Consider the following 26416-nt stretch of genomic DNA (forward strand, 5'->3'; position numbering starts at 1 on the left):
ACAACAATATTTTCCTTATTAGAGCAATCCAGTGAACCTTGGATAATATTTTTGGGTTTGAGGCAGCTGTGGAAGTTCAACCTTGCCCTGGGCCTGGTGGGTCTTGGCACTGGACAGGTGATTCTATTGGTGGGTCCCTTTTCCTAATCTTGTGTTCACTGAGATATGTATATTCATATGTATTCATGTGGTTTCCTAAACCCTTACAGACTTGAACAGGAATGATCTGGATATTATCAAAATTCATCAGAATATTATACACTTGGGAATCACGTATCTTGGTGGATAGAGTTTGGGCTATAATAACATTCAAAGGTATTGACCATTTTCTCTTTTTCTATAGGATCAGGGCTGACATGACTATACACATTTGTGTGTGTGTGTGCGCGCGCACACACACACACACACACACAAAAAAAAAAAAAACCAGCACAAACATAACATACAGTGTAAGACAGAGTTATACAATATCAAACAGACTAAATTCAAATAATGATGAAACTTTAATTCTAATATTTGTGCTGAATGGTCAACCAGTTTTCTTCAACACCATTGCCCAAGTCGCATATTGCACCTCTTAGAAAAGAGACACTGGGCTGAGGTCCCAAAGAGAAAGCAGGGATGCAAGGCATGCTAGTGTGTCAGGTGTGAGGTCACCCAGCATGGAGCTCAAAGGCACCACTGTTCTGCTCCTCCTCCAGGGAGCTGCCTGGCTTCCCCAGCAGAGACTTGGGAGCAACTGCAGATCCTCCTCCAAGATGCTGGTGGTCCTGCTCACAGTGGCCTTGCTGGCCCTGAGCCCAGTTTGGAGCTTATATAAAGGTATAAGAAAAGGGGTTGGGGGCATCTCTGTCTCCTGGGGCTTAGACCATCCTACAGCAGAGGGAGGCAAAATTATGAGAAACATGGAACATCAGAGTTTTTACAAAAAGTATAAGTCATGTCTACATTCCATGTCAAAGCCTTAGAAATTAAGGTACATTTGAAACAGGAAAAAAAATCTGTTTTGACCAGAGGAATGGTAAGGTAAATTTTCCATTTGCAGAAATATCTTTCTATGCCGTGAATAATACACATGAAGGTGGGAAGACTGATACAGGGAATTCTAGTTGCAAAGACATCAACTAGATGCTGGCAGCCTTGCTGTACTGTGGATATGGGAAAGATGAAGGAGATACTCTTACGTAACTGTGCTATTTCACAGAGTCATGAAATAAATTTGACTCTCTGCATAAGAGATAATAATATCAGGGCCCAATTTTTTATTAATCTCCTACAACATTCAACATTTCATTGTGCTGTGAGCAGTGTTTAACATTGTTCCCAATTGTTTGCTGCTCTTGGGAAAGCATGTTAGTATAAGCAAAAAAATATACTGAGGAAAAAATATACTGAGGAAAATGGCTAAAGGAATTCTAAAATAAATCATTGAAACACTCAGAATACTTAACAAATACCAGCACTAAGGTATGAGGGATGCTTGAGAGGACCAAAAGGGCTTTGATTGCTTACTGGTTTAAATTTAGTCTGTTAATTTGTACCATGTGGTTGAGATGCAGTGTAGCAACCACCCAGCCACCCCCTCAAAGCTTCCTGTCTTGCCAACAACAGCATCATAGACAATGACTAAGGGGTTCACTTATGGGATATCCAGGTTGGGGTTGGAAGTGATCTTTCCCTATAGGACACCTATGAGACCTGAGATTGGTGACGAACTTTTCACTTTATCCTGTTCTCATTTCTTAGATTCCAGCTATGAAGACTCTTATTCCCTATCATCAGGTAAGGCCCAATTCATGCTCAGCCAAACTTCTTTTCCTCACGAATGTCTTAGTTCTCCAGTGTCTTCTTATCATCATTTACTTAGGTTAGTAATGAATGAGTGTCCCCAAAGACATACGTAAATATTCTCCAACCTTGATTCTGGGGACCAAGAGCACTGTCTTGAACAACTGACAAGCCTGGCTCCTTGGTAACAGGTTTATTTTTCTCACTCCCTCCCACAAAAGTGACCGCTGGAAGATAACACACAAATACACAGTGTCCTCATTCTGATTCCTATGTGGTACAGAGAGTCCCTCAACAACTTCTTCCTTCCCCAATCATCCCTTTCAGAATTATATGGTTTCATGATGAAATGCACAGAAATAAGTATCTCTGTATCTTTTTTCTGGATTTCTCCACTCAGCTGTGTGTCACAGGTAAACAGTGAACTCCCCCATCAACTGTCACTTTGTCTTTCTCTTCTCTCCCTCAAGATTTCTCATTGTGGGTCTAGGATGCTGAATAAAGTAACTCATTTCAACATTTTGGCTTAGATATCCAGACTTGGTTTCACAGGCAGCAAGTTAGCACCATGTTGCAAAATATAACTGGTGACATAACTGAGGTTTATAATCCTTTCACTTTGCTTCTCCCTTGTCCTGGGGAAATAATTTCTGGGAATGGCAAGGAAGTCAAAACTTTATTCTTCAACACATTCAAGGGTACATGACTGTCCCAGGAACACAGATATGAAGCTTTCCACATCATCCATATTTGGATTGAAAGGAGATCTGTATGAGGTTACTGTAGATACAGGAGAGGTTAGCTGTTCAGAGGCTAGTTCTGGGACACAGTGTCTGTGTGACAGGATCAGAGAGGTACACAATGAGGAGGTTCCTCTGCCACTAATGCCATCTACTCTTGTGCTGTACCCACACAGAGGCTGAGGACCCAAGCCAGAGCTCCGAACAAGTCCCTCACAGACCACCTCCTGGAGGACGCCCACCCAGACCTCCTGCTGATGGTGGAGATGACAATGAAGATGAAGGTGAAGGTGATGACTCAGAGCAGGGACCACCCCAAGGAGGCAATCAGCAGCCTCCTAAACCTCCTCGTCCTGGACACCAGCAGGGACCACCCCAACAAGGAGGCCAGCAGCAGCCAAATGGGCCCCCTTATCCTGGTAACCAGCAGGAACCACCCCAACAAGGAGGCCAGCAACAGTAGTCAAATTGCCCCCCTCCTGGTAAACAGCAGGGACCTCCCCAATCAGAAGGTAATTAGTAGCAACTTGTCCAATTACATCCCAGATGGCGCAAAGGGATATTCCATAAACAACTGTTCAAAACAAATCAACCCAATAATCTCGAACTCAGTGATAAATTTGATTTATGTTCGCTCTCCAGCAAAGGTGTGAAGTTCAATGTGGCAACCAGTCATTTGGGTGTACTTTGAAATTGTATGGTCTTGAACCATTTCTAAATACCTCTATTCAAGATATTCTTGGGTAGAGTAGTAAGACTTTTCTTTTTAATAAATTCTCCAAGGAAATCATTTCAAGGAGCACTACCCCAAAATGTTATTCTTCCTAATAATTATCTACTTTCACTGCTGCTGTTTTTAAGAAATGGAGCTGTGTTCTTTCTTTGGTCCTTACCCTCTTTTTTCTGTAACTCTTTTTTTTAATTATTATTATTTTCATTTTTCCTTCCTTTTTTATAAGCACTAGTCTGTGCTTTTCGAACAGAATCAAGACATTAACAAAGGTCAGCTTCTCTGAAGAAAAGCATTTCTATAGAACAAAGACAGCCAGCTACATGTTTCGCTGCCATTACACAGCTCAAAGCAGGAAAAGAAAATATTTACAAAATACAAATTTTTTAATTTTTTTTTTTTTTTTTTGGTTTGGTTTGGTTCTTACCCTCTTGCTGGGACTCAATGACTTCCTATTTCCTTTTTCCACCTGGCCACTCTCAGTTCACTTCTATCTCACACCATGGCTCTTGGGTCCATTTTTCTTGCTAAATGGCATTCAAGTTTATGATCCTAAATGTCTTGTAGTCTTTTAATGCTTACTAGCAAATCAACCCAACCTTATGCCAAAAGATAATACAACTGAACAGAAAGGTAAGAAGCCAAATCTGATGGCATATCTCATTCTACCACCTATATCCCTCAGCAAATGTCACAATACCATTTCTTTTGGACATCCTCTTGGAATCACTTATACATACATAAGCATGTTGTTCCCTTTTTCCTGCGAGGCATACCATAAATTATATGTAGACATATCTGTTATTCCTTTCAAATAACACACTTCTTTGAAAGCTTTCAAATCAGTTCGTAGAGTTATACAGACCTTCCTAGCAACTTTCTCTTTTTTCTCCCTCTCCTTTCTTCCTTGTTTCATTCCCTCTTTATTTTAGACTTCTTTCTTTCTAAATGTGTTCCTTTCTCTTCTTCTCCTCCCTATCTTCTTGTCTACCATTTCACTTCCTCCTCCTTCCCTCTCCTTATTCTTCTCCTTCTTCTCATTTACCTTCTTCTTCGTCGTCAACTTCTTTATTTATGATTTTGCCAATTTATAATATTCCATTGTTTGTCTGTACCATAGTTTGTGAAACCTAACCCTGTTGTTTGAATTTAAGTTGGTTTAAATTTTGCTAACTTAGATGTAACTTGCAAGGATACTCTTGGTAAATATATCTTTGGTCATTTCAATAACAACTAAAAGATAAACAATCAAGACATAAATTTTGTTTCTTTATCTTAAAAAGCAACAATTTAGAGAACATTATGTGCTTAGATGCCTAGTAAGAGTGAATATAAAAATTTAGGATTCAAAGGTTGGGATGAGAAAGGGAAGAGGCCCAGGAGGTGGGCTCTTGCATGCCTCTTCTCAGTGATGCCAGAGAGACTTTAGAATAAAACCTGTATGTCACATCTTCCCTATAACCTTCTTTGTTTTGTTTTTGTTTTTTACAGAAAGTGAATGATAAGATGATGTCCCTAATGAAGTTATGAATAATGTGATCATAACTGTATTTTCAATATCCCAATAAACTAATCAACATACAATTTCTGGTTTCAGTACCTCTTTTCTATGTGTGGGTGAGCCTGAAATTTTAGAGTCTTAGGCATGATACCAGAACATCCAGGACCCCTTCTGATGGTTGTCTTCAAGAAGTCTCTCCTTATTCACAAACCACCTGTCACATGAAAGAGTTCCATTTTTTCCTTGCCTTCTAGGATTTTATGAGACAAATGAAATTTCTAAAATTGTTTTCAGAATATTTACTAATATTATTATATTTTAGGGGGAAAAGGAATAGAGACAAAAGTGAAGAAATTTCAGAGACACAGGAAACCTTAATATTTCCAAATAATCTTGCTTTCTTGGGAACTGAATGTGTTTCTAGCCTTCTTCTCCCTCAAATTCATTATCTTCCTTTTCCTTCATTGGTGTACATACAGTACCCTCCCCCAGTAGGTAACCACCATTCTTTAGTAAAACCTGTCTGGATTCATAACAGAGATACTATGATGGATTTTAAAAGATGAGTAATTTGGTTCTTTCCAGCATTTTTTTCTTGCCAGCTCTGGACTCCCAGAAAGCTAACACAATAACCAAAATTGTGACTAATAATGCTATACCAGGACATATCAGGATTAGGAATATTATGAATTTCATATAATTTCTGGAACACATATTAATAACATATATCTAATATTAATCAGATAAATCTACATAATTCAAAGGTTAAACTAACCTTTCCCTCCATTCCTCATTATCCAATCTACTACACTTCTATTCTTTCCCTCAACACCCCACCCTTATGGTGAGTTAGCTTCTACTTATCAGAGAAAACATTTGACCTTTGTTTTTTTTTGGGGGGGGGACTGGCTTAATTCACTCACGATAGTCTCCAGATCCATCCATTTGCTCATAAATGTCATAAAGTCACTCTTATTTATGGCTGAGTAAAATTCCAAGGTGTATATATACAATATTTTCTTTATCCATTCATCTATTAAATGGCAACTATATTGGTTTCATAGCTTATTTATTGTGAATTGGGCTACTATAAACATTAAATGTGGGTGTGTCATTCCAGTGTGCTGATTTGAACTCCTTTGGATATATATACGGAGGGGTGGAATAACTGGGTCAAATGGTGGTTCCATTCCAAGCAAGAGGCATCACAATACAAGATCTAAAATTATATTATGGATCTATAGTAACAAAGACAGCATGGTATTGGTGCCAAAAGAGGTAAGAAGACCATTGGAGCAAACTCACAAAAATACAGTTACCTTGGCTGGGATGGTGGCTCAGTAGTAGTGGGCTCGCCTAACATGCATGAGGCACTAGGTTCTATCCTCAGCATCATATAATTGTAAAATAAAGATATTGTGTCCCCCTAAAACTAAAAAATAAATATTAAAAAAATACAGCTACCTCATACTAGACAAAGTTGCCAATAATATACATTGGAGAAAAGATAACTTTTTCAACAAATGGTGCTGGGAAAACTGGAAATCCATATGTAGTAGAATGAAATTTGACTCCTATCTCTCAATGCTGCACAAAACTCAGCTCAAAGTGGATCCAGGACCTAGGTATTAGACGCGAAGTCCTGCATATACTAGAAGAAAAAGTAGGCCCAACACTCCAAAGTATTGGCACAAGACTACCTTAATAAGACCTCTAAAGCCCTAGAAGTAAAATCAATAATTGATAAATGGGGTGCCATAAAACAGAGTTGTTTTTCTTATCTCTTGTAATTTTTATGTATTACAGTTCTTAACTCCTAGTAACTTTAATTTTCTAAAGCATATGTTGTGTAATAGTATAGTTATTTAATGTGGCACATAATAGTTCATTAGCATACAGAAAAGTCTTTACTTTTTTTGTAGTAAAAAGCCAAAAGTGGATAAATATATATGTTATGGCTATGTTTTGTTATATTAGCTTATTTAGGAAAACAGAAACCATATTTTCATAAAAGTGACTGGAAGAGTTTGGAAATGAATGCTGTCAATAGCCGACATTACTAGAATCGTTAATTCTGATTTAGGTGAGGGTTATGAAGGAAAGGAGAGCATATAGAGAAGCTTTAGGACACATTGGGATTATTTAAGAGGCTGTGATCAGAAGTTCAGTAGAAATGATATTAAAGGCCATTCTGATGAGGACCAAGACAGTAATAAGGAACTTATTAATGGAAGGTATATAGTAAAGAATATGCTTGCTAAAAAGTGACTATTAAAATACTAGGCTGAGTGGTGTTCCTGCTCCACTGTTTTGTGGAAATCAGTTCTTAAGATCTATTAACTTGGGTATTTGGCAGTAGAAATTTCTACCCAATGTGTTGTGGGTATAGCTTTAGCTCTTCTCGACTGCTTATAATAAATTTGGGAAGAGATAAACAGATTAAAGATGAGATTCATCATTCAAAGGAAGGCAAAACTTTTGAGAATTGGAAAAAATCTCACGCTGTGAAAGAAAGAATGAGAAAACATGCTTGGCAGGGAACACCAGGAGTATGTCCAAGCAAATATTTAATAAAGAGATTTGTGTGGAGAGAAGCAAGGCCAATGCCCTTTATGGAGACAATGGGGTAATGACCATACAGGCCCTGGGGAGATTTCCAGTGACCATACTCCTATTTCAGGCCAGTCATTCCTTGGCACATGCACCACAAATATCCTGTTTGGACCCAACTCATTATTTTCTGGGCATCCACTAGTAATTGATCTGTTGGAATATGAAATAGTAATCATTTTCCATTCTGGGTAGATATACAGATGTGACTGTTTGGAATCCATTCCCACTTTTACCTGGCTTCATTTTTTTAAGTCATCCTCATGTTTCCTCACAAAATACCAGGATAGTATTCCCTTGAAATGAAGAAAAAGTGAAGGGAAATTAGAAAAATATTGATTGCAAAGACAAAATTGTCTTCATGTTAAAAAAGATCAATGGGGGCCTTAAAACTATTTTTCTACTTAGAGGAAAAGTCCTGAGACAAGGTCTTAACAGAGACAGTATAAGGAATCCCAGCTCTGATGTGCTCTGGTTTGAGGTTATTATGACAGGGAGGAATGTATTCCATGTTGTATAAGAACAATTGATGAACATGCAACACTTATCTCTCACATAAACTAATAAGTGTGTAAGTAATAAATACAAGCATTGCTGTAATGGTTCCTGAAATATATATTATGGGAGCCAAAAGGAACTTCCAGATAGATTTGTGATACCTATCTCATTTGAAAAGGTGAAGCTGGGTTTATACAAGACTATCCCAGTCAGTAGTAGAGCTAGAATAAGAATGCACAGCTTCTCATTTCTAAGTATGCACATCACTCCACAGGGAAAGGGATATTCAGAGAGAAAAACTTTCTACATTTCAATTGAACTGCTAAAATATTGACCCCCATCAGACTGACTAGTTATATATGTGCAATGTAAAACCTAAAGCATCCACTAAAAAGAAATCTATGTAAAAAGATGCACTTAAAAATACTCTAGAGGGCTGGGATGTGGCTCAAGCGGTAACACGCTCACCTGACATGCACGGGGCGCTGGTTTCCATCCTCAGCACCACATACAAACAAAAGATGTTGTGTCCGCCAAAAACTAAAAAAATAAAATAAAATATTAAAATTCTCTCTAAATAAATAAATAAAGATGTTGTGTCTACTGGAAAAAAAAAAAAAAAAACTCTAGAGAAGCCAAATTGGATAGCAATGAGATATGTCCAAGAAACACAAAACACACAGGAAGGAAACAGAGGAAATAATAATGAATAAATCATGAAGCAAATTGGCAGAGTTCAAGTTAAATACAAATAATTACATTAAAAATTGTCTAAAATAGTTGAAAATGGGGGTAAGGGTGATTCTAGATTATAGAAATATTAGATATTACACCATTACCAAATTCTACACAATACTTAAAATTGTACATAAGCTGGATAAATTTGTATTAATTATCATTTAATTTATTATCTTACATGATAAGATGTTGATATAAAACAATTAGTTTTGCAAAAGTAGTAACACTGTAGCTGCCCAGGATTCTTCCTCCTTTGCTATTCCCTGTAACACAGGGCTGACTCAAGAGTTTTACTCCTTCTAGAATCCACACAATTTCTAAGGGACCCTAGTCAAACTCATGGTTTTAAGTACCACTTAGACCAGGGCCAGTCCAAAGACTGGATGTCTCCAATCTGCAAATGTGGAACAAGCTCACCGTATAATTGTAAGACTTCAGTTTGTCATTTACACCATGGCATGCATATACTGCAAAATACAAATGCATACCATGATAACAAATTTTATATAAATTCATAAAATCTTCTTGCAAAATTCCTATTTAAACATTACCAATGTGTGAATAATTATCTCCATTCAACATAAAAATAAGTATGGTTAAGAGGCATAGGATCTTTCCTGTCTGTAGCTGCCTAAACATGTTCATATTCCAAATCCTAGAACTTGTAATTATATTAAATGACGTGATAAGGGGAAATTCAGATTACTGGTCATCTGACTTTCAAATAGAGAAATTATCATGCATTACCCAAGTAGGACCACAACAGGCTTTAATGTGGCAAAGGGAAGAAGTTTCAGGATCCAGGGAAGTAATGTGAGAAGATCAACCATTGCTGTACTTGAAGGTGGATGAGTCTGAACAATAGAGTTGCATGATAATTGATTTGTGTCATTTAAAGCAATTCAATTTGTATTCATAAGTTATACTAGTAATAAGGGAAATGTACTTCTATATGTCCAAGCCATTCTTTTCCATAACGCCTGTCAAGATATGGAGTCAGGGTGTAAAAAATCTAATGGTGAAGAATAGTTATTGTAGCAGTAATCCAAAACAATAAAACAATCCATTCTTTCATAAAATAAAAACAAATCTCAAAATGGAATCTAAAGAAACATTGAGGATACCTACCCCTCCCTGATCTGTGCACAATTCCATTCACCCAACTGCTTCTCCTCAGCTATCTTATGTGCATTGAGTTTTCTACAGTTATGCAGTCCTCCTAACTGTAATGGCAGGTTTGTTCTGTAGCTCAGGATCTTCTCAGCATGTGGTGAGAAACAGGGTGGTGGACTCAGCCGGTGGAATGTTTGTGTCATTTATTTTAAAAATATGGGGAGTAAAGCAAAGACAGAGAGAAATGAGGGCTTCCAGGGGGAAAGAAGAGAACTAATGCTGAAAAGATCAGCCACATTTTTTTCTCACTTGCCACTGTGACCTTGGAAATTAGCATGAATAGTGGGCACAGGAAAGAATAAGAGAATTTGGCTATTAGCAGGATAAGTAAAGAGAAAAGAGAAACAGTGAAATAAACAAATGAATACAAAACAAAACAAAAATAAAAACTCCAAAAGCTAAACTTTAAAAGGCAACACAAGGAGAAATAAAAAAAATTTAAATGCTAAAAATTAAAAAAAAAACACAAGTATGTGTATATGAACCAATCATTACAGCAAGAACACACACTAAATAAATAAATAAATAAATAAATAAATAAATAAATAAATAAATAAATAAATAAAAGAAGGGAAAGATTCTTAATAAAAAGTAATAGAATCATCTCCATTGAGGTGGTCACATAGTCAACAAGAATGGATGTTCATTGTCTATGCTCAAATGTCTTTTCTTACTGTTTCTTTTTGAACTATGCACTCGGGGGGAGAGAGAGAGAGAGAGAGACAGAGAAAAGGAGAGAGGGAGAGGGAGTGCAAGAGCAAGGGCTGGAGGTTGTTGGCCCCTTTCTCTTTTTATGTTGCTCAATGAGCTGCCAGTTGGAGTGGCCTCAGATTGAAGCAGTTTGCAATGGCTCTCACCAGTGTAAGGTAGGATGGAAAGGGAAGTATTGTCATTTGGAGTTTTGTCTGGGCAGACCTAATAAATGCACTTCCAGGGTCAGGATTCCATAGAGATGTATGCAAGAAGTTCTAGCCACTGGAGCTTAGGTCTAATCAGGCCTCAGGGACTTTGTTGAGTAACATCTGCTCTAGAGAGATTAGGTCAACACACCCCTAGGTCCTGGGACTTGCTGGTCTCTGTCAGAAGTCTGAATCTCAGGAGCCTCTCAAGAATTCTACTTATGAGGTAGGGGAGCCAGCCCTCACACACTCTGCTGCCCACAAAAAAAACAGCCTTCCCAGGCTTAGTCCCTGGGTGTTTTCACCCCCAACTGTTCAGATTCATGACCCCCTTCAACTGGTCACATGAGCTACCAGACCCAAAGGAGAAGCAATGAGGGCCCCCCTTCACTTTTACTACTTTAATTCCCTGGGTAAAATCTTCTCTGTGCCTGTGTAACTTACACTCTAATAGGTCTACCCTAGATGACATGAACAGTGTGGCAGTGTTTGCTATGATCTCCTGGCTCCGTGGCAGCTGCAGTGTGGCATCCTCAAAATGGCTCCTGCCTCAGCTCTCTGTGACCAGTTGAAAAACACCGAGCACTTTAAAAAAAAAAAAAAAAAAAAAAAAAAAGAGCCACATCCCACATCTTCAGCATATTTTTTTTTTTTTTTTTGAGACAGGGTCTCTAAGTTATGCAGAGTCTCACTGAATTGCTGAGGCTGGCTTTGAACCGGTGATCCTCCTGCTTCAGCCTCCTAAACCACTGGGATTACAGGCATGCACCACCACACACAGCTTCACACAAAGCACTTTCAGCCTGTTTTCCTTATCACAAATTTTTCTGTACCAACTTTGTACATCAGGTTTTTCTCTGTGTTCTCCTTCTCCTCTGTGGTGAATCAGCACTGCTGCTTGATTCCAATGTACTCTTTCTTCTTTGTTTAATGTGCCCAAATTTCTGTGTCTCTAAGATTCTCTGCCTAATATTGGATTTTAGGGAAATTCCTCTTTTACTCCTCTTGCTGAGAAGCAGGACTCTTGCTACTTGAATCCTGAGCCATGGAGCAACTAGGAATGCAGCTTTCCTCTACCCTGCCAACTTGAATCTCCTCCAGAATGGATATGCTTTGAAGAAAAAAATCACATAATGACCATTAAAGAGAAAATGAAAAGAACTCGGGCCTTTCCTGTGTCCACTCCTGTACACATCAGAATAAACAGCTGTGACATTACTACAAATCAGGAAGTGTGTTTTAAACATATGAATTAGAGCTTCCAGGGAAATTACTTTTCTTTGTACAAAGCCAAATTGTTATGAAGAGTCTTTGTTTTCCATTTCTATTTGTGGAATTGCATCTCTGGCAGAGCCTTAGGAGAAGGAAAGTTATTGGGACATTTATTGGAATCCTATATTACCAGACCACTTGACCTATTAATACTAGATCTTTGTAGTGATATTCCTGGAAATTAATGAAATCCATTTCTTTACTTAATTGCGGGCCAAATAGGTTTCAGGTAATTGCTTCAGTCAGGTTATGACTACATTTGGAGACAGGACCTTTAAAAAAGCAATTAAGTTAAAATGAGGCTGTATTTGTTCTAATCTACTCTGACTGACGCCCTTATATAAAGAGGACATTTGTACACAGAGAGACAGTGGGGATGCCTGTGTACAGAGGAAAACCCACATGAGGACACAGCATGAAGGTGCCCTTCTGGAAGCCTGAGAGAAAGGTCTAAGAAAAAACAATATTTCTTCCAACTCAGTCTTGGACTTCTAACCCCTCACTCAGTGTGTAAGAAATGCATTTCTGCTCTGTGTGCCACCCAGTCTGTGATTTTTTTTTTCAACATTATTGAACTAACATGGGAGTGGGGCTGGCAGGGGGCAAAAGGCTCTAGGATGTGAATATCAAAAATTCTTCTGGGGACAATCCAGGTAAATATACACTACCTTAAGCAAGTAGATTGCTTGTGGCTTCAATACTTTATGGAGCCTCAACTGCACAATACAATCTTGTGCTGTGCTTCAACCCACCTTGCCAAACTCAGTCATCTCTTTCAGATCTCCAGGAACATCTGTTTGGTTGTGTCTGATGAGTCCACTGGTAATATTTACTCTTTTATGAAAAGTTATCTCCTTCAGTCATTGATACAGATAACAATTATAGAAAGGGCCCAGCTGAGTGACATGTGGAAGAATCACATGCGCTGTGCCATCACCCACCAGGCCAAGTACAAGGCTTGCTGCCATCAGGACCTCCACTTCCACAGTGCCTACAAAGGGTGAGCATGTCTACCTTGTACTCCTTGTACTCTTTTCTTCTCTCTGACCTTTCTTTCCTACCTGAATGTCAATCATCAGACACCTGATAAGGATCACTGATCACCTGGTTCCCTTCTCAAGTAGTATCTGCAGAAATCAGACAATAAAAAAAAATATAAACTGTCATTGCAATAAACAGAGGAATCTGATAGGACCAATCAATGATTCTGTCTCTCATAAAGCCCACAGAACTCTTCACCTTTTGCAATGTCCATTGCATTTATATTCCCCTTCAGAATACATTCATAATTGTGGTAGGGACTAAAAATCACCAGCTTGGTCACCCTACAAGGGTGACATTATCTCTAGCAAATGCCATTATTTAGGAGAGCTTCCTACAAAATTCTCTGCACACCTGGAGAAAGGGCCAGAACAGATACTCATGTGCAAAACACAGGCCCAATGGTTCACACTGGACAAGGGGATCATCTTTACGATCATGGCCCTCCCTGATTTCACTCCTTCCTAAGTATCCTCAAATCATCACCATCCCAACACTACACTGAGCAGTCACACAGACTTGGAAGAGAATGAAATGACATCTGGTTATACTGATTGATTTAGATCTTCCATGAATAGAGTGAGCTAGTAACTACAAGGTATGACAGACTAAATAGCAGATGAGAAAAGGGCAAGCAATGCGGGTACCTGAACAAGACCCAGTGGAAACACAATGCTTTGTTACCAAATTTTAAGATAAAAAACAAACAAACAAACAAACAAAAAACATTGCTGTAATCTCAGTGACTTGGGAGACTGAAGAAGAAGGATTACAATTTTGAGACCAACCTCAGCAACTTGAGGCCCAAAGCTTAGTGAGAAACTATCTCAAAATAAAAAAATAAAAAGGGGGTTGGGGCTGCAGCTCAGTGACACAGGGCTTACCTAGCATGTGTAAGGCACTGGGTTTAATCCACAGCACCACATAAAAATAAACAAATAATGGCATTCTGTCTGTTTACAACTGCAAAAAAAAATAAATAAATGAATAAAAAGGACTGGGGATGTGGCTCAGTGTTAAGCACTGGGCTCAATTCCTGGTATAAAAGAGAGAGAAGGTGGAAAGGATGATGCTAGTGAAGAACAGAATAGACCTTGATTTAGGAGACTAAATAAAGGAATTCTCCCGAAATGCAAGGGCAGGGGAAGTTAGATACAAGAAGATAAATAAACATTGGGAGGATTGATTCAGAATATAAAATATCAACAAATCAATTTGAGAAAGAGAATGAGGGGGAATGATGTACCAGAATGTTTCAGAGAAAGTTCTATGTTTAATTCCCTATCCAAGAAAACAGTGTAAGTACTGAGAATAAGACAGAATGGTACTGCAATGTAACTGAATTTGAAATGAGCATCAGACTACCTTATTCAAGTGCATGGTGACAGCCAATGACTTATTAGTGTGATTTATTAATAATATTTCTTAGAAAAAATAATGCTGCAAACCAATCTTCTAGAATATTCCAAAAAAAGGAGAGGAAAATGGAAGAAGTAGAGATATGGAATACCATGTTTAATTCTAGGAAACATGTATTTGTGTTGCTATGCTATGAAAATCCCATGCCATCCCTGCTTGTGGCCACTTTTGCTTTAATATCCACCATGGATATCAATATGAACATAATGTTATTGGTCTCCTATGCTCTGTAACACCAAGGACCTCCTGATTACAGCCATGTCCAAAGGATCCTGGTAAAGCTTTCTGAGCCTGAGGAAGCTGAGGCTCAAACTTCTTTCACTATGTATGACTAGGAATACTAGAACCCCACTTTATTATTGAGAATAAATGACTTCTATGTCATCAGAGATATAAGCATAACAAGGTACATGAAAGATAGAGTTGAGACTATTATAACAGAGTTAATGTCCATTGTTATTTTTGGGTATAGGAATGTCATTGACAAAATACATATGTTTGTGCTATCTAATAGAGAGAGACAGAGAGAGAACAGGACAGTTTTATAAACTCAACAAGCAGACTGAAACTCAAATAAAGATGGAACTTCAATTCTATCATGGGTTGTACCTTTTAGAATAGGACAAATGCAATACTCCATGCACTTGTCCCCAAAGTTACATTTTTATAAGAATATTATGTAGTATCATTGAATTTATTTTAAAAATCCATGCATCACTAGTAAATTTTCCATTTTCATTTTTGAAATTGACAGTTTTCCTTTTTAAAAAAATTTAAGTGCAAAAATCAATTGTAAATTAACTTTTCTGCTTCTTCTTTCTTTCTTTCTTTCTTTCTTTCTTTTTATTTAGATGCTACATTCTACCTTTCATGGTAGCCAGAAAACATTGAGGTGACCCAATTATTCACATAGCAAAAACAATATTGATTGACCCTATGGTCTCTTTTCAAGTCTGCTTTATGGAACTCTTAATAAGAAATTTCATATTAGGCTTTTAAAAATCCTATCTGGGCCATTACATACTGATAAATATAATGCACCAATAAAAAATATGAGAGAAAATCTTGTCTAGGCTAGGAAGCCATGTAAATTAAGAATTTGCCATCACACTTTATAAGCAATACGTATAGATTTGGGTAAATTATTTTTTTTAATTCTGAAAATATTTTTAACTTTCTTGGGTCTTTCTTCTATAAGATTAACAAATTCTTAGAGCCAGATACCAGGCAGTCAAAGCTCTGGTAACACAGTCAATTTTTCCATTGTTTACAGTCCAGAGTTGAGAAGAAAGACAGGTAGACCTTAAGACTTAACTGCAGCACTTTAAATATGTCCCATTTTAAAGAGAATAAGTCTTTATGAAACTCATACAAATAACTGTATCACCATAAAAGAAAGAGAACACCCACTAATACTTTCTAAATTTTAGAGATCAGGTAAGGAATAAAAGTAAATGCTTCTGTTTTGTTCATAAAATGTATGCTACCAAATTACTGTAAGACATAGATAAATTTAAGAAAAACAGTTTTCTTAAATCCAGAAAATGATATATCAATGAACAAGCAGTTTTTTTAAGTCATAAAGAACTCATCATTCTTTTTTGTCAGTTTATTCAGTCCCACATAATTCATTCTTGCTCTGCTTGATGTTGGGTTAGTAATTTTATAAAACATTCAGTTTCTTCACAGGAAATGTATTAGAAATTCACAACCAGTCCAAATGTATGTATAGTCTTAAAATTATCAGAAACATATACTTGCAGGAGTTCTTCCTATAAATGACCTTGAAGATGAAACATTTTAAGATCATAATTGCTTGCAAAAGCTTTCAGGAAAGAATCAGAATAAAACAATTAATTGCAAGTAACAAAACTTAGAAGTTCCTGGTTAGGGATCTGAAAGGAGCTCATCATAATGCAATTGACAAGGAAATTTGGTTATGTGTGTGGTATAAAATAGTTTAACATAGTAACTGATATGAGTGATAATATTATAACAAGTCATATTAGATTTTTAAGAATTTCAAACAACTTCTAAACATATCTATATAACTCAAAGAAAATCAAACATTATTTCTCATTTGACAATGTTGCTCCTGCAAATTTAACACATCAAATAAACTTAATTAGTTTACAATCTTTCTTTTTATAAGGAGAGAGAATATATTCTTTGGGGATATATTTCAATAGCCCTGTGGAATCTACCCAAGTTACTGTGAGGAAAAACAACTGAATTTAAAATTTGATTTAGCGAAGTTATCTAAAATGCCACAAAGTTAAATGGGATCACATGGCACTGTGAAAAAATACAAAAGTAACAAAATATTTTAAAGGCAAATGAAACAAGTTACAGAGATTTAAGAAAAAATTTGCTGTTTTAATACCAAGAAATCTTACTTTTCTTAAGTGAACAAGGACTCAATGAAATACCACAGGAAGCACAAGTAATATAAAACACAAAATTTTTGTTGCCTAGGCAAATTGCTTGAAAAATATAGAAAAACTCTACATTTTTTAGACCAATATTTCAAGAGAACTTTGTCATTTATAACAGAGAGAACACCAGCTTCTCGCTTTCTAGCAAAATACTTAGATATAGTGAATAAGAAAATGAATAACACTGTGCACACAGTGGGGTCACTATTGTATAAAACATTGTACACAGAACGAGAGGACAAAACAAAATGCCAATAGTAGTTATCCCTGGACAAATAGACTACAGAGGATGAGTGGTATTTTCTTTATACTTGTTTATATACTCAAATTTTCTGTGGTCCTGTTTATGAAGTATCAGAAAGGAATAATATTAACTTGGATATTAACACAAGGCAATTAAGCAATCTCCTCCCTCCTGAAATAAAGCCACTCTCAAAATGCAATTCCAGTAAACATTTATTGAGCTCACGTAAAGGGGACATAGTCAAGAAATACCTCCCTCCCATCTGTACACAGTTCACTCCCTTTAGCCCTCACTTCACTGTCTCAACTATTTCCCTCCAACTGGGTACTTCCCATGTTTCTTTAGTTTTCTACAATTGGGCAATATCCTGTACTATAGTGGTAAGCTTCTTCAAACGATGAGAATCTTCTTAGAAAGTGTTCATGGCTCCAGCTCATGGAGAACATGCTTCATTTTCTAAACAAAAAAAAAAAAAAGAAAGAAAATAAGTCTCAGGAGAGACAAAGAGAAACAAAAGAACTAGTTCTCAAAAGATCTGCCCCATATTTGCTTACTAGCCACTGTGACCTCGGGCATAGGACTAACTGAACATGGCACCTAGGTGAGAAGTTTATAAAACAGGACAGAGTGCCAGAGTCCCACTTCTCCAGTCTTTCCTGGAAAGATTTTCAAGATTAAAAAAAAAAAAAAAAAAAAAAGAATCCCTCGAAGAGCAAGAAATCAGAAAAGAAGCAACAATCTTTGGCCTTGCCTGCTCTTCTAATCATGGGCTCTCCATATTAAACAGAATTAACATTTGATAGAAATAACCAATAATATTTCTTGTTCTTAAAAATAAAATCTGCAAGGAAATTTCTCCTTCTATTAAAAACAGAAGCTCCTTAGTTTATGAGTAATTGCCATAGTCAGAAACCATCTCTTGAAAGGCAGGTGTTGAAAGAGGTGGGATTCAGTATACTAGCAAAATTGACCAGATGCCCTCAGGCATGACACTCCTCCTTGCCTTGTAGTAAAACAGGAAAATTTTCCTGGTGTGTGTGGATTTTCAGGTAAGAAGGGCTGTTGGACATTGTTAACTTATTAACTAACTACCATGGTTTAGGTAGTTAGAGTACAATGCTGAGATATTGTTTTATTGCACAAATGAGGTCCATTTTAGGAAAAAGACAGTGTTAGAGCAAGAATTTAAAGCCAGACAACCATCCCCTTTAACAGGCCCTTCAGCATCTATTAAAAAACAGTTTCTAGATTCTTCCAACTACTCCCAGTAATCCCTGAATGCATTTAGTACAGTGTTAGAATACAAATCTCAGTAAATGTTAGGTATTATTTGTAAACATAAAAGCAAAATTACTTAGAAATCTTCTTTCATAGGTAAAGTCTAAGGCTCTTTTCTAGCAAAATTCAGCTATCCCTCAAAACTATTGGGGTTTACTTGTGGGGGCAGAAAGCACTGAAATCCTATGATGCCTTCACTAAGTGGCAGATAGGGAAAAAAAAGAAGGTGGATGGTGAGAAGGAGTGGGCATAAAGGACCACTACTCAAATCATGAAGACTTTAGATCCCCCTTTCTCTTGTTCAGTCTAAAATGACATTTTTTTTTTAAAGAGAGAGAGAGAGAGAATTTTTTTTTAATATTTATTTTTTAGTTCTCGGCGGACACAACATCTTTGTTGGTATGTGGTGCTGAGGATCAAACCCGGGCCGCACGCATGCTAGGCGAGCGCGCTACCGCTTGAGCCACATCCCCAGCCCCTCTAAAATGACATTTATACTTACAAAAATTTTCATTCGCAAAGATGTCGTACAGAAATACATCATAATCACCTGGAAAAGAAACAGTCGTGATTAACCATATCCTGTCACCACATCTGTCAACCCACGGAGACACCAAGGAGCTGCTCCTCTTTAGAGTAGCCAGCGGCTGATTCCAGAGATGGGGGCAGAAGCAGGGCTGGAGCCATGTTGATAGTTGACAAATTCCTACTACGCTGGTGAGAAAATGCTTACATTTTCCTCACATTTCAAAGAACTTTGACCAAATTTTATTTACTTCAGAGATCAAAGCAGCAAAGGTCCTTCAAACATAAGTTACCACAGGACATTCCCATGCAATGAAATACAAATAAGGGATTCAGGGAGAAATTCCCCCCCGCCCCTTACCTGGGGCCTCACTGGCTTCTTCCACAGGGGTGGCAGTGGCTGTTTTAAGGTCAGTGGAGAATTCTGGGAAAACCAAATGAAAGACAGGTGTGGTCATCCAGTACATGGAAAAAAAGCAGACATTCTCAGGAATGCAGAAGATAGGGGTCCAGAAACACCTGAGTCCTCATTAAAGCAAGACTCTCACCTGAAGTCTGTGTGACATCCAGGTACGAGTCTGTGGTTGACTCTGGGTCTGTAGTCTGGTCTAGGTCAGCAACTGAATCTTGGACCTTGACCTCCTCTCCATCAAGAATTAACTCAGGGATCCATTGCGTAGTCTGGTCTTGGTCAGCAACTGAATCTTGGACCTTGACCTCCTCTCCATCAAGGGTTAACTCAGGGATCCATTGCGTAGTCTGGTCTTGGTCAGCAACTGAATCTTGGACCTTGACCTCCTCTCCATCAAGGGTTAAGTCAGGGATCCATTCCTTAGTCTGGTCTTGGTCAGCAACTGAATCTTGGACCTTGACCTCCTCTCCATCAAGGGTTAAGTCAGGGATCCATTCCGGTAGATCAGTGGTTGATTCTAGAGGAGCCAAAAAGAAAACAGCAGTTCAAGTGCCTTCCTGTTAGAATGTCTCTGCCGCCTCCATGCCCGTCTGTTGCTGGCTAGACCTTTCCTCTGGGGAAAGTGTAGAAGGTAAGGTGGCTACTGAAGCCTCAGTGGTCTCACATAAGTCTCCATCCTGCCAAGGGTAAAAAGTTCCTGAGCCAGCTGCTGCCCAGGAGCTGATCAGCGCCCCCAGATACTGTTCTCTGAATGCACTGGTCAGACTGGCACAGAAGACTCCCCATCTATGTCCTTCCCAGGACCTTAAAGCTAAAAAAAAAAAAAAAAAAAAAAAAAACTGAGGGAAAATAGCTATTGCTAAGTACAAGCAAGAGTGTTGTGGCCTCTAAACTAGGTAACTCCTAATGTGTTTTCATTTAATTAATGAACTATGTCTAGGGCTCAGTGTCCTCAATGGGGCTTGTTAACCATATACGTATCATAGTCGAGTAGGTTTTGGGGCAACAAGCTGGTCTCCTGAGGCTGCAGTGGAGACAGATGCGCAGTCGCTGTGGCAGGTGTGGGCAGCTGCCCAAGAGGCCCAAATCACTAGTTCTCCACTGTCCTCACCTTGCTTTACCCCTCAGCCAAAGGCAGGAAGAACCAAACCCAGCCTCCCAGAAACAGAGCCACCAGAGAAGGAGCTGAGAGGAAGAGGGCCAGGGGAATGACCATTTTAATGCAAATAAGCACACATTTCTCTTCCTGAGAAATGGGCTTGAAAGCAGGAAGAAATGGACAAGAAAGTTTTGGGGTGAGAAATTCCCTTTCTCTCTGCTTAGGAAGACACCCATTTCTTTCCTTCCTCAACATGCTTCACATGTTCCTTTCCAGACCCACTGATTTCCACTGTCTGTGACCCAGCTGGCTGCTAAATCTTGCCAAAATTGATGGTTCTCCACTATGAAATGAGGTTCCTGCCACAGAACTTTCAGCCTGAATTAACTAGAATAACGTCTAATACCCAGCAAGGAAAGACACCCAGGAAACCTCGGCACCTCTGATCACCCACCTCACCCCACCTGGCTCAGCCTCATTACCTTCCTGCGGTCAATTGGAATTCACAGCCTGAATCATTACTTAGTCACTCAACTACCGGGGCCCAGAGCTCAGCCGCCCATCCATCCCCACCTAAGATCCTCAGACCGAGTCCCTGTACATTTTGCCCAATTCCACTTTACAACCTCATTGGGGGATTTCTATCCCCCACACCCCCATCACACAGTGAGTTTAGCCGGATTCCCCCAAAGACCTCTTACAGGGCACGTACCGGGAGGCAGTGTAGGGAACGCCACCGCCAGGGCGCACAGAACCGGGAGGATCAGGACCTTGCGGAGCATGGCGCTGGTATCACGCGGAGGGCAGAAGTCTGGCCAAGAGCGCACAGGAAGGCAAGTGGCTCAGGACAGTTGCGCTGGACTTTTATAGACCTGGTTGTCCCTGGCCTCTACTGGAGGCGTTCCCCAGGTGATTGGAGTGGAGGACCCCTCACCCAGTCGGGAGAATGCCCCTGAGGGAAGGTGGGAAAAGAAGTAGGAGGAGAGAGAAACAAGGAGGATGTTTGGAGAAATCACTGATAAGTTCTTTGTGAAATAGATTGTGTTGTCCCTCTTACCTTTTCCTCGGTTTATCTGCTTCTTGGAGGAGAAATTCCTGTTCCACCAGATGCCAGGTGACTCTTCTCCAGGCCATGGGTGCAAGTTTGTCAGCCAAGCTGGAGCCACACACTGCTTTACTTTTGCTCCCCAAAGTCTGCTTCGCTGAGAATGTGGAACCAGGTTTCAGAACAAGTATCCAGATGAGTCGAGAAGTTTTAGTTCAGGATAACCAAGCCTTTGGTTTTCACAAAAGACCCTTTGAGTCGGCTGCCTACTTTGACTATTAGAGTCAAACATTTACCAACAATATCCTTATCCTGGCAGGGTCCTGAAAAAGCATGATGAATGATAACTATTACTACTAGACTAATAGCAATATCCAAAATAGGACTTCAGAGAAGATACTATCTCATTTGATTCTCAACATGAGCCTATACAGTAGAAATTATCATTCCCGTTTTTCTGTGTAGATACTTAAAGCTGAGAGATTGAGGGACACGGTATTTACCAAATATATTAACTCTCTGCAGTAGTGTCATAAATATGGAGTACTTTTTGGCCCCTTATAGTGAATTTGTCAGTCCTCTTGGATCAATACTAAGCTGAGGGCTATCCTTAGTTGTAGCACAGACTTTAACCCATGGAAGAAATGGGAAATAGGCATAAGAAGAGTAAGGGACCAGCTCATGTATGTGAGCCTCATTGCTTAATTGAAAGTCGCCACCTGTACCTGAAAAGAAGCTCTTCAACTGATGTGCAAGATTCCCATCACAGAGTCCCACTGAGGTCTTTAGGTTTCACTTTTCTTTACTTAGAACTTCACAACTAATCAATGATTCTCAGAAACCTCAAGGCTGGTGTTATCATTGAATCTTCTCCAAAATTATAAAAATAAGAGCTAATATTGATGAAATATTTATATGCTATAGGTATATATCACTTTATCCTAATGACAACCCTAAAGTGATCTCATTATCCTCCTTCTATAGATAAGCAAATCATGGTCCAGAGACGTTAGTTAACTTAGGAAAAGCCACACAATAAATGTTACAAAGTCAGGAAGCAAACACACCTGCTTCTGAAGTTAGAGCCTATAGTCTCAACCATTCTACTACTTGCTCCCACACCTCTCTGCCCCAGACATATTGATCTCTCTGATTTTCTGCTTGCTGGTTTTCTCCTGTGAAAAGGAGCATTACAAGAGACTTCATCCTAATGAAGGGAAGATACACTAACACACTGGAGAACACTTTGAGACTGAATGAGAAGGCCTCACCAAGGAAATAGTAAGGAGCTTGGGAAGCAAGAAACCTGTGAAGAAATTGCAGGTAAATAAATTAGTAAACAATAGGACTCAAAGAAGATAGTGAGGCAGTGAGTCACAGGCTAGTGAAAAAAGGGGACATCTTTCTTGCATTGGGTTTAAGGTGAAAATATTTCCTGCCATGAAAATGTGCAAGAATCAACTTTCACATGTGCTAGTTAAAAGGGAACCAAAGGGCATTTTGCTCTAGCAGCTTTGTCTTGCTCCTAACAGCCTACAATCAAGAAGCCTGCTTATAACATCCTTCCACAGGTCATGGCGCCATGTTCTCCCTCAGGTTCTACTGCCATGGGCAAGAGAGTCCATCTGATGACCACTATGTAGCAATGGGGCACATGTTGCTTTCCAGTCCTGGGGACAGAAATGTGCTGCTTTCCTGCCCCCAAGCATCCGTGGGTAATTGACACTGAGGATCCCAGAGAGAAGCCAGGTCTTTGCCAGAGGACAGCCAAGGAAATTGTAAAGTTATATCTGTAGGGATTTTATTAGAAGGGATTATGGCTCCATTATTATATTCATATAATACTTTCACTTTCTTGGCTTCTGATATGTGCTCCCAAATGTTATAGAATCATGTCATCTCAAGGTCTGAAGGTCTCTTCAAAATCATCCAAATCAGTCAGACATCCTGGGTCTTATATTAACTAGAAGAGCATTTTTCCTCATGTAACATGTCCACCCCTCTGTCATCCCAGCAGTGGGAGACTCAGTGCCTTGAGAACAGTTTGTCTTTAACCAATTTTTCCTTCCACTGACTGAATGTAAATTTAGCCCACAAATTCCAGTTCTATTCTTGGGGAAGAATGGGAACAATCGGCTGAATATGTATATGTAATTTCACACACACACACACACACACACACACACACACACAGAGTCCATTTTCACTCTTCAGATGTCAAAGACACTGGTTATCATTTTACTTTCAGATTTCTTTATCACCTTAAAAAAGTAAAAAAAAAAAAAATTAAGGGTCAAATTTTTTCCTATCTTGTGCTCACAATTACCCCATATCTAGCATAGTTTTGCACCTAGCATAAGCTATTATTTATCATATGTATATATTATATATTAATATAAATTCATAAATAAATATCTAGATGATTCCTGGTCACTAGTATCTGAACTTATTTACTTAAGGCCTTCTAAGAGGAAAACATTAGAATAAAAACAAATTATCAATTATTCAGTCTGATTAAAGTATAGGAGTGAAAGTGCTGTCATCCTTCTCTCTGGAAAATCTGAGGCTTTAGTTTGATTGTATTAAGTTGATGTTCACATTATCATTAAAAGTTGGGGCCTGGCAGAAACTGAAGAAAGTGTCCTGACAGTACTAACTACACTCAGAAGACTTTTCATCCACCTCCTCCAGAGAGAGATGCCTCTAGAAAGTATATTGAGCTGGGAATGTCCTGCAGAGGGATGTGTTCCTTCCTGATTCTTGTGCCCAACAGACCAAAGCCTGAAAGAATCTGGAAGCATCAACTAGGCATTTGACCTCAGGCAAGGTTCTGATTTCATTCCAACGGCCAACAGTCATGTCTCCGTTAGGGATCAGTTTCCAGAGATTTAGTTTTCCCCCTTAGGAACTGAAAATTCAGAGTGGAAGAACCTCTGACCTCATAGATTAGATATGTTCAACTCTGATACCACTGAAATCCCGGAGAAATGGGAAAAAATTTAACTACAGGAAAGATGTTTGAGAGAAAACTCCAAATTGGGTAAAAGCCGTACATTTATAGATTCAAGCGATTCAGTACATTTCAAAAGGAATAAACTCAAAGAAAACAATGGCTGGATAAATCACAGTCAAGCTGCTAAAATCCAATTTTAAAGGGAAAAAAAAATGAATGAGCCAGAGGAAAAAATGAAACATTGCATATAGACAAAATTCAAACAACAGATTTCTCATCAGAAAATATGGAGTCTTAAGAGAAAGCACAGCATCTTAAAATTACTAAAAATAAAGAATTGTTAACTCAGAAGTATACATCCAGCAAAAATGTCCTTCAAGAATGAAAGTGAGCTGGGCATAGTGGCACAGGCCTATAATCCCAGCAGCTCAAGAGGCTGAGGCAAGAAAATTAGGAGTTCAAAGCCAGCCTCAGCAACTAGGCCCTAAGAAACTTATCAAGACACTGTCTCAAAATAAAATATAAAGAGGACTGGGGATGTGGCTTCAGCACAATTCACAATAGCCAAACTATCGAACGAGCCTAAGTGTCCAACAGTGGATGAATGGATAAAGAAAATGTGGTGTATATACACACAGTGGAATTTTATTCAGTCATAAAGAAAAATGCAATTATGTCATTTGCAATGAAGCAGATGCAGCTAGAAACCATCATGTTAAGTGAAATAGGTCAAACTCAGAAGGTCAAAGTTTGTATTTTTTCTCACATGTGGGAGCTAGAGAAGAAAAAGAAAAAGAAAAGTGGGAGGTCAGAGATCTCATGAAAATGGAACAGACAGAGTAGAACAGAAAAAGAACCAGGGGATGAGAGGAGGGTAGGAAGGAGGAAAGTACTGGAGGTGATATTGGCCAAATTTTATTGTTATATTATGTGTGTGTACGAATATGTAACAACAAATCCCATCACTATGTACAACTGTAATGCACCAATAAAAATGTGGAAGAAAATAAATATTGGAATAAATAAAACAGATAAACATTCAGAAAAAAAACAATAAAACTAAAAGCTAAGTTTTTATTTGGTTTGGTTTGGTTTCTAATTTTTTTATTAGCCTGAAATGAAAATGATATCCCAAAACATGAGCGAAATATTGAAGACACTGAAGACTTACCTCACTTTATAAAAAGATCAGTCCTGTTCTGTCCTGTTCAACATACATGCAATTGGTGATCAGCCCAAAGTTCCCTGTTGGGGTACTTTGGTGGAGTTCATGTTCTAATTATAGAGATCTGATAATGATTAACCTTGAACATCACAGGAAACCATCCAGGACCTTGAAGAATGTGAGTCCAAGTCCTCACCTAGATGTCAAACCCATGGTGAGTAAATATCATGTGCCTAGGTGCAACAGATAATGCACATCTCATGACTGGAACAGAGAGTTCAACAGGGACATGATGGGGCCTGATCCCTGTAGCACTAGCACTGCCCTCTTGCAGGTATTCTTCAAAGGAGCCTCAGAAGTTGTTATCCTTGTACAAATATCTTGTATGGCATTCCAGATAATCTTCTAGTGTCTTCTATTTCTCTTTAAGAGTGTCCTGAATGTGGCCCAGTGTTATGAGTCATGATAACATTTTATGTCAATTTTACTTGTTCTGAGTTTTCTTTGAACTCAACTTTTTTTTTTTTCCAATCAATAAAGAGTAGGCTTTGGCCACAGCTATCGGGAAGCACAATGGTACACCCTGTCGCAACCCCTCGCCAGCAAGGAGGACACAACACAGGATTCTTCTTTCAGCAGTTTATTCAGGCCTTTAATTATGTGTCTCTGGAAGCTTCTTCTACTACTACTACTACTTCTACTTCTACTTCTACTTCTACCACTTCACCCGAGCGCCCCAGCCTTGATAAAGCACATCAAGCCCCAATGCACAACTGCCACGTGGATCTTTCTCATAGGGTGTTTTACAGCTACGTGCCAACTCTCCCAAAACAAGGAGTTGTTTATCACAG

General features: G+C 38.6%; 1 protein-coding gene across 2 annotated transcripts; it reads right to left on the reverse strand.

Moving 5' to 3' along the window:
• Positions 1 to 13039: 13039 nt before the first annotated feature.
• LOC144364937 (uncharacterized) lies at positions 13040 to 21679 on the reverse strand. 2 transcript variants are annotated; one of them, XM_078015239.1, is made up of 5 exons: positions 21115 to 21679; positions 19440 to 19820; positions 19253 to 19315; positions 18869 to 18916; positions 13040 to 13076 (listed from the first exon to the last, which is right to left on the reverse strand). In XM_078015239.1, the coding sequence occupies exons 1-5, from the start codon at positions 21182 to 21184 to the stop codon at positions 13066 to 13068; spliced, it is 573 nt and encodes a 190-aa protein (XP_077871365.1). In that variant the 5' UTR covers positions 21185 to 21679; the 3' UTR covers positions 13040 to 13065. The 2 variants fall into 2 exon arrangements, with proteins under 2 accessions (XP_077871365.1, XP_077871366.1); XM_078015240.1 differs by lacking the exon at positions 13040 to 13076 and adding an exon at positions 17283 to 17544 and having other exon boundaries at positions 21115 to 21429.
• Between the last annotated feature and the right edge of the window lie 4737 nt (positions 21680 to 26416).

The sequence above is a fragment of the Ictidomys tridecemlineatus genome, chromosome 6 (genome assembly GCF_052094955.1).
Source record: "Ictidomys tridecemlineatus isolate mIctTri1 chromosome 6, mIctTri1.hap1, whole genome shotgun sequence".
NCBI lineage: Eukaryota > Metazoa > Chordata > Mammalia > Rodentia > Sciuridae > Ictidomys > Ictidomys tridecemlineatus.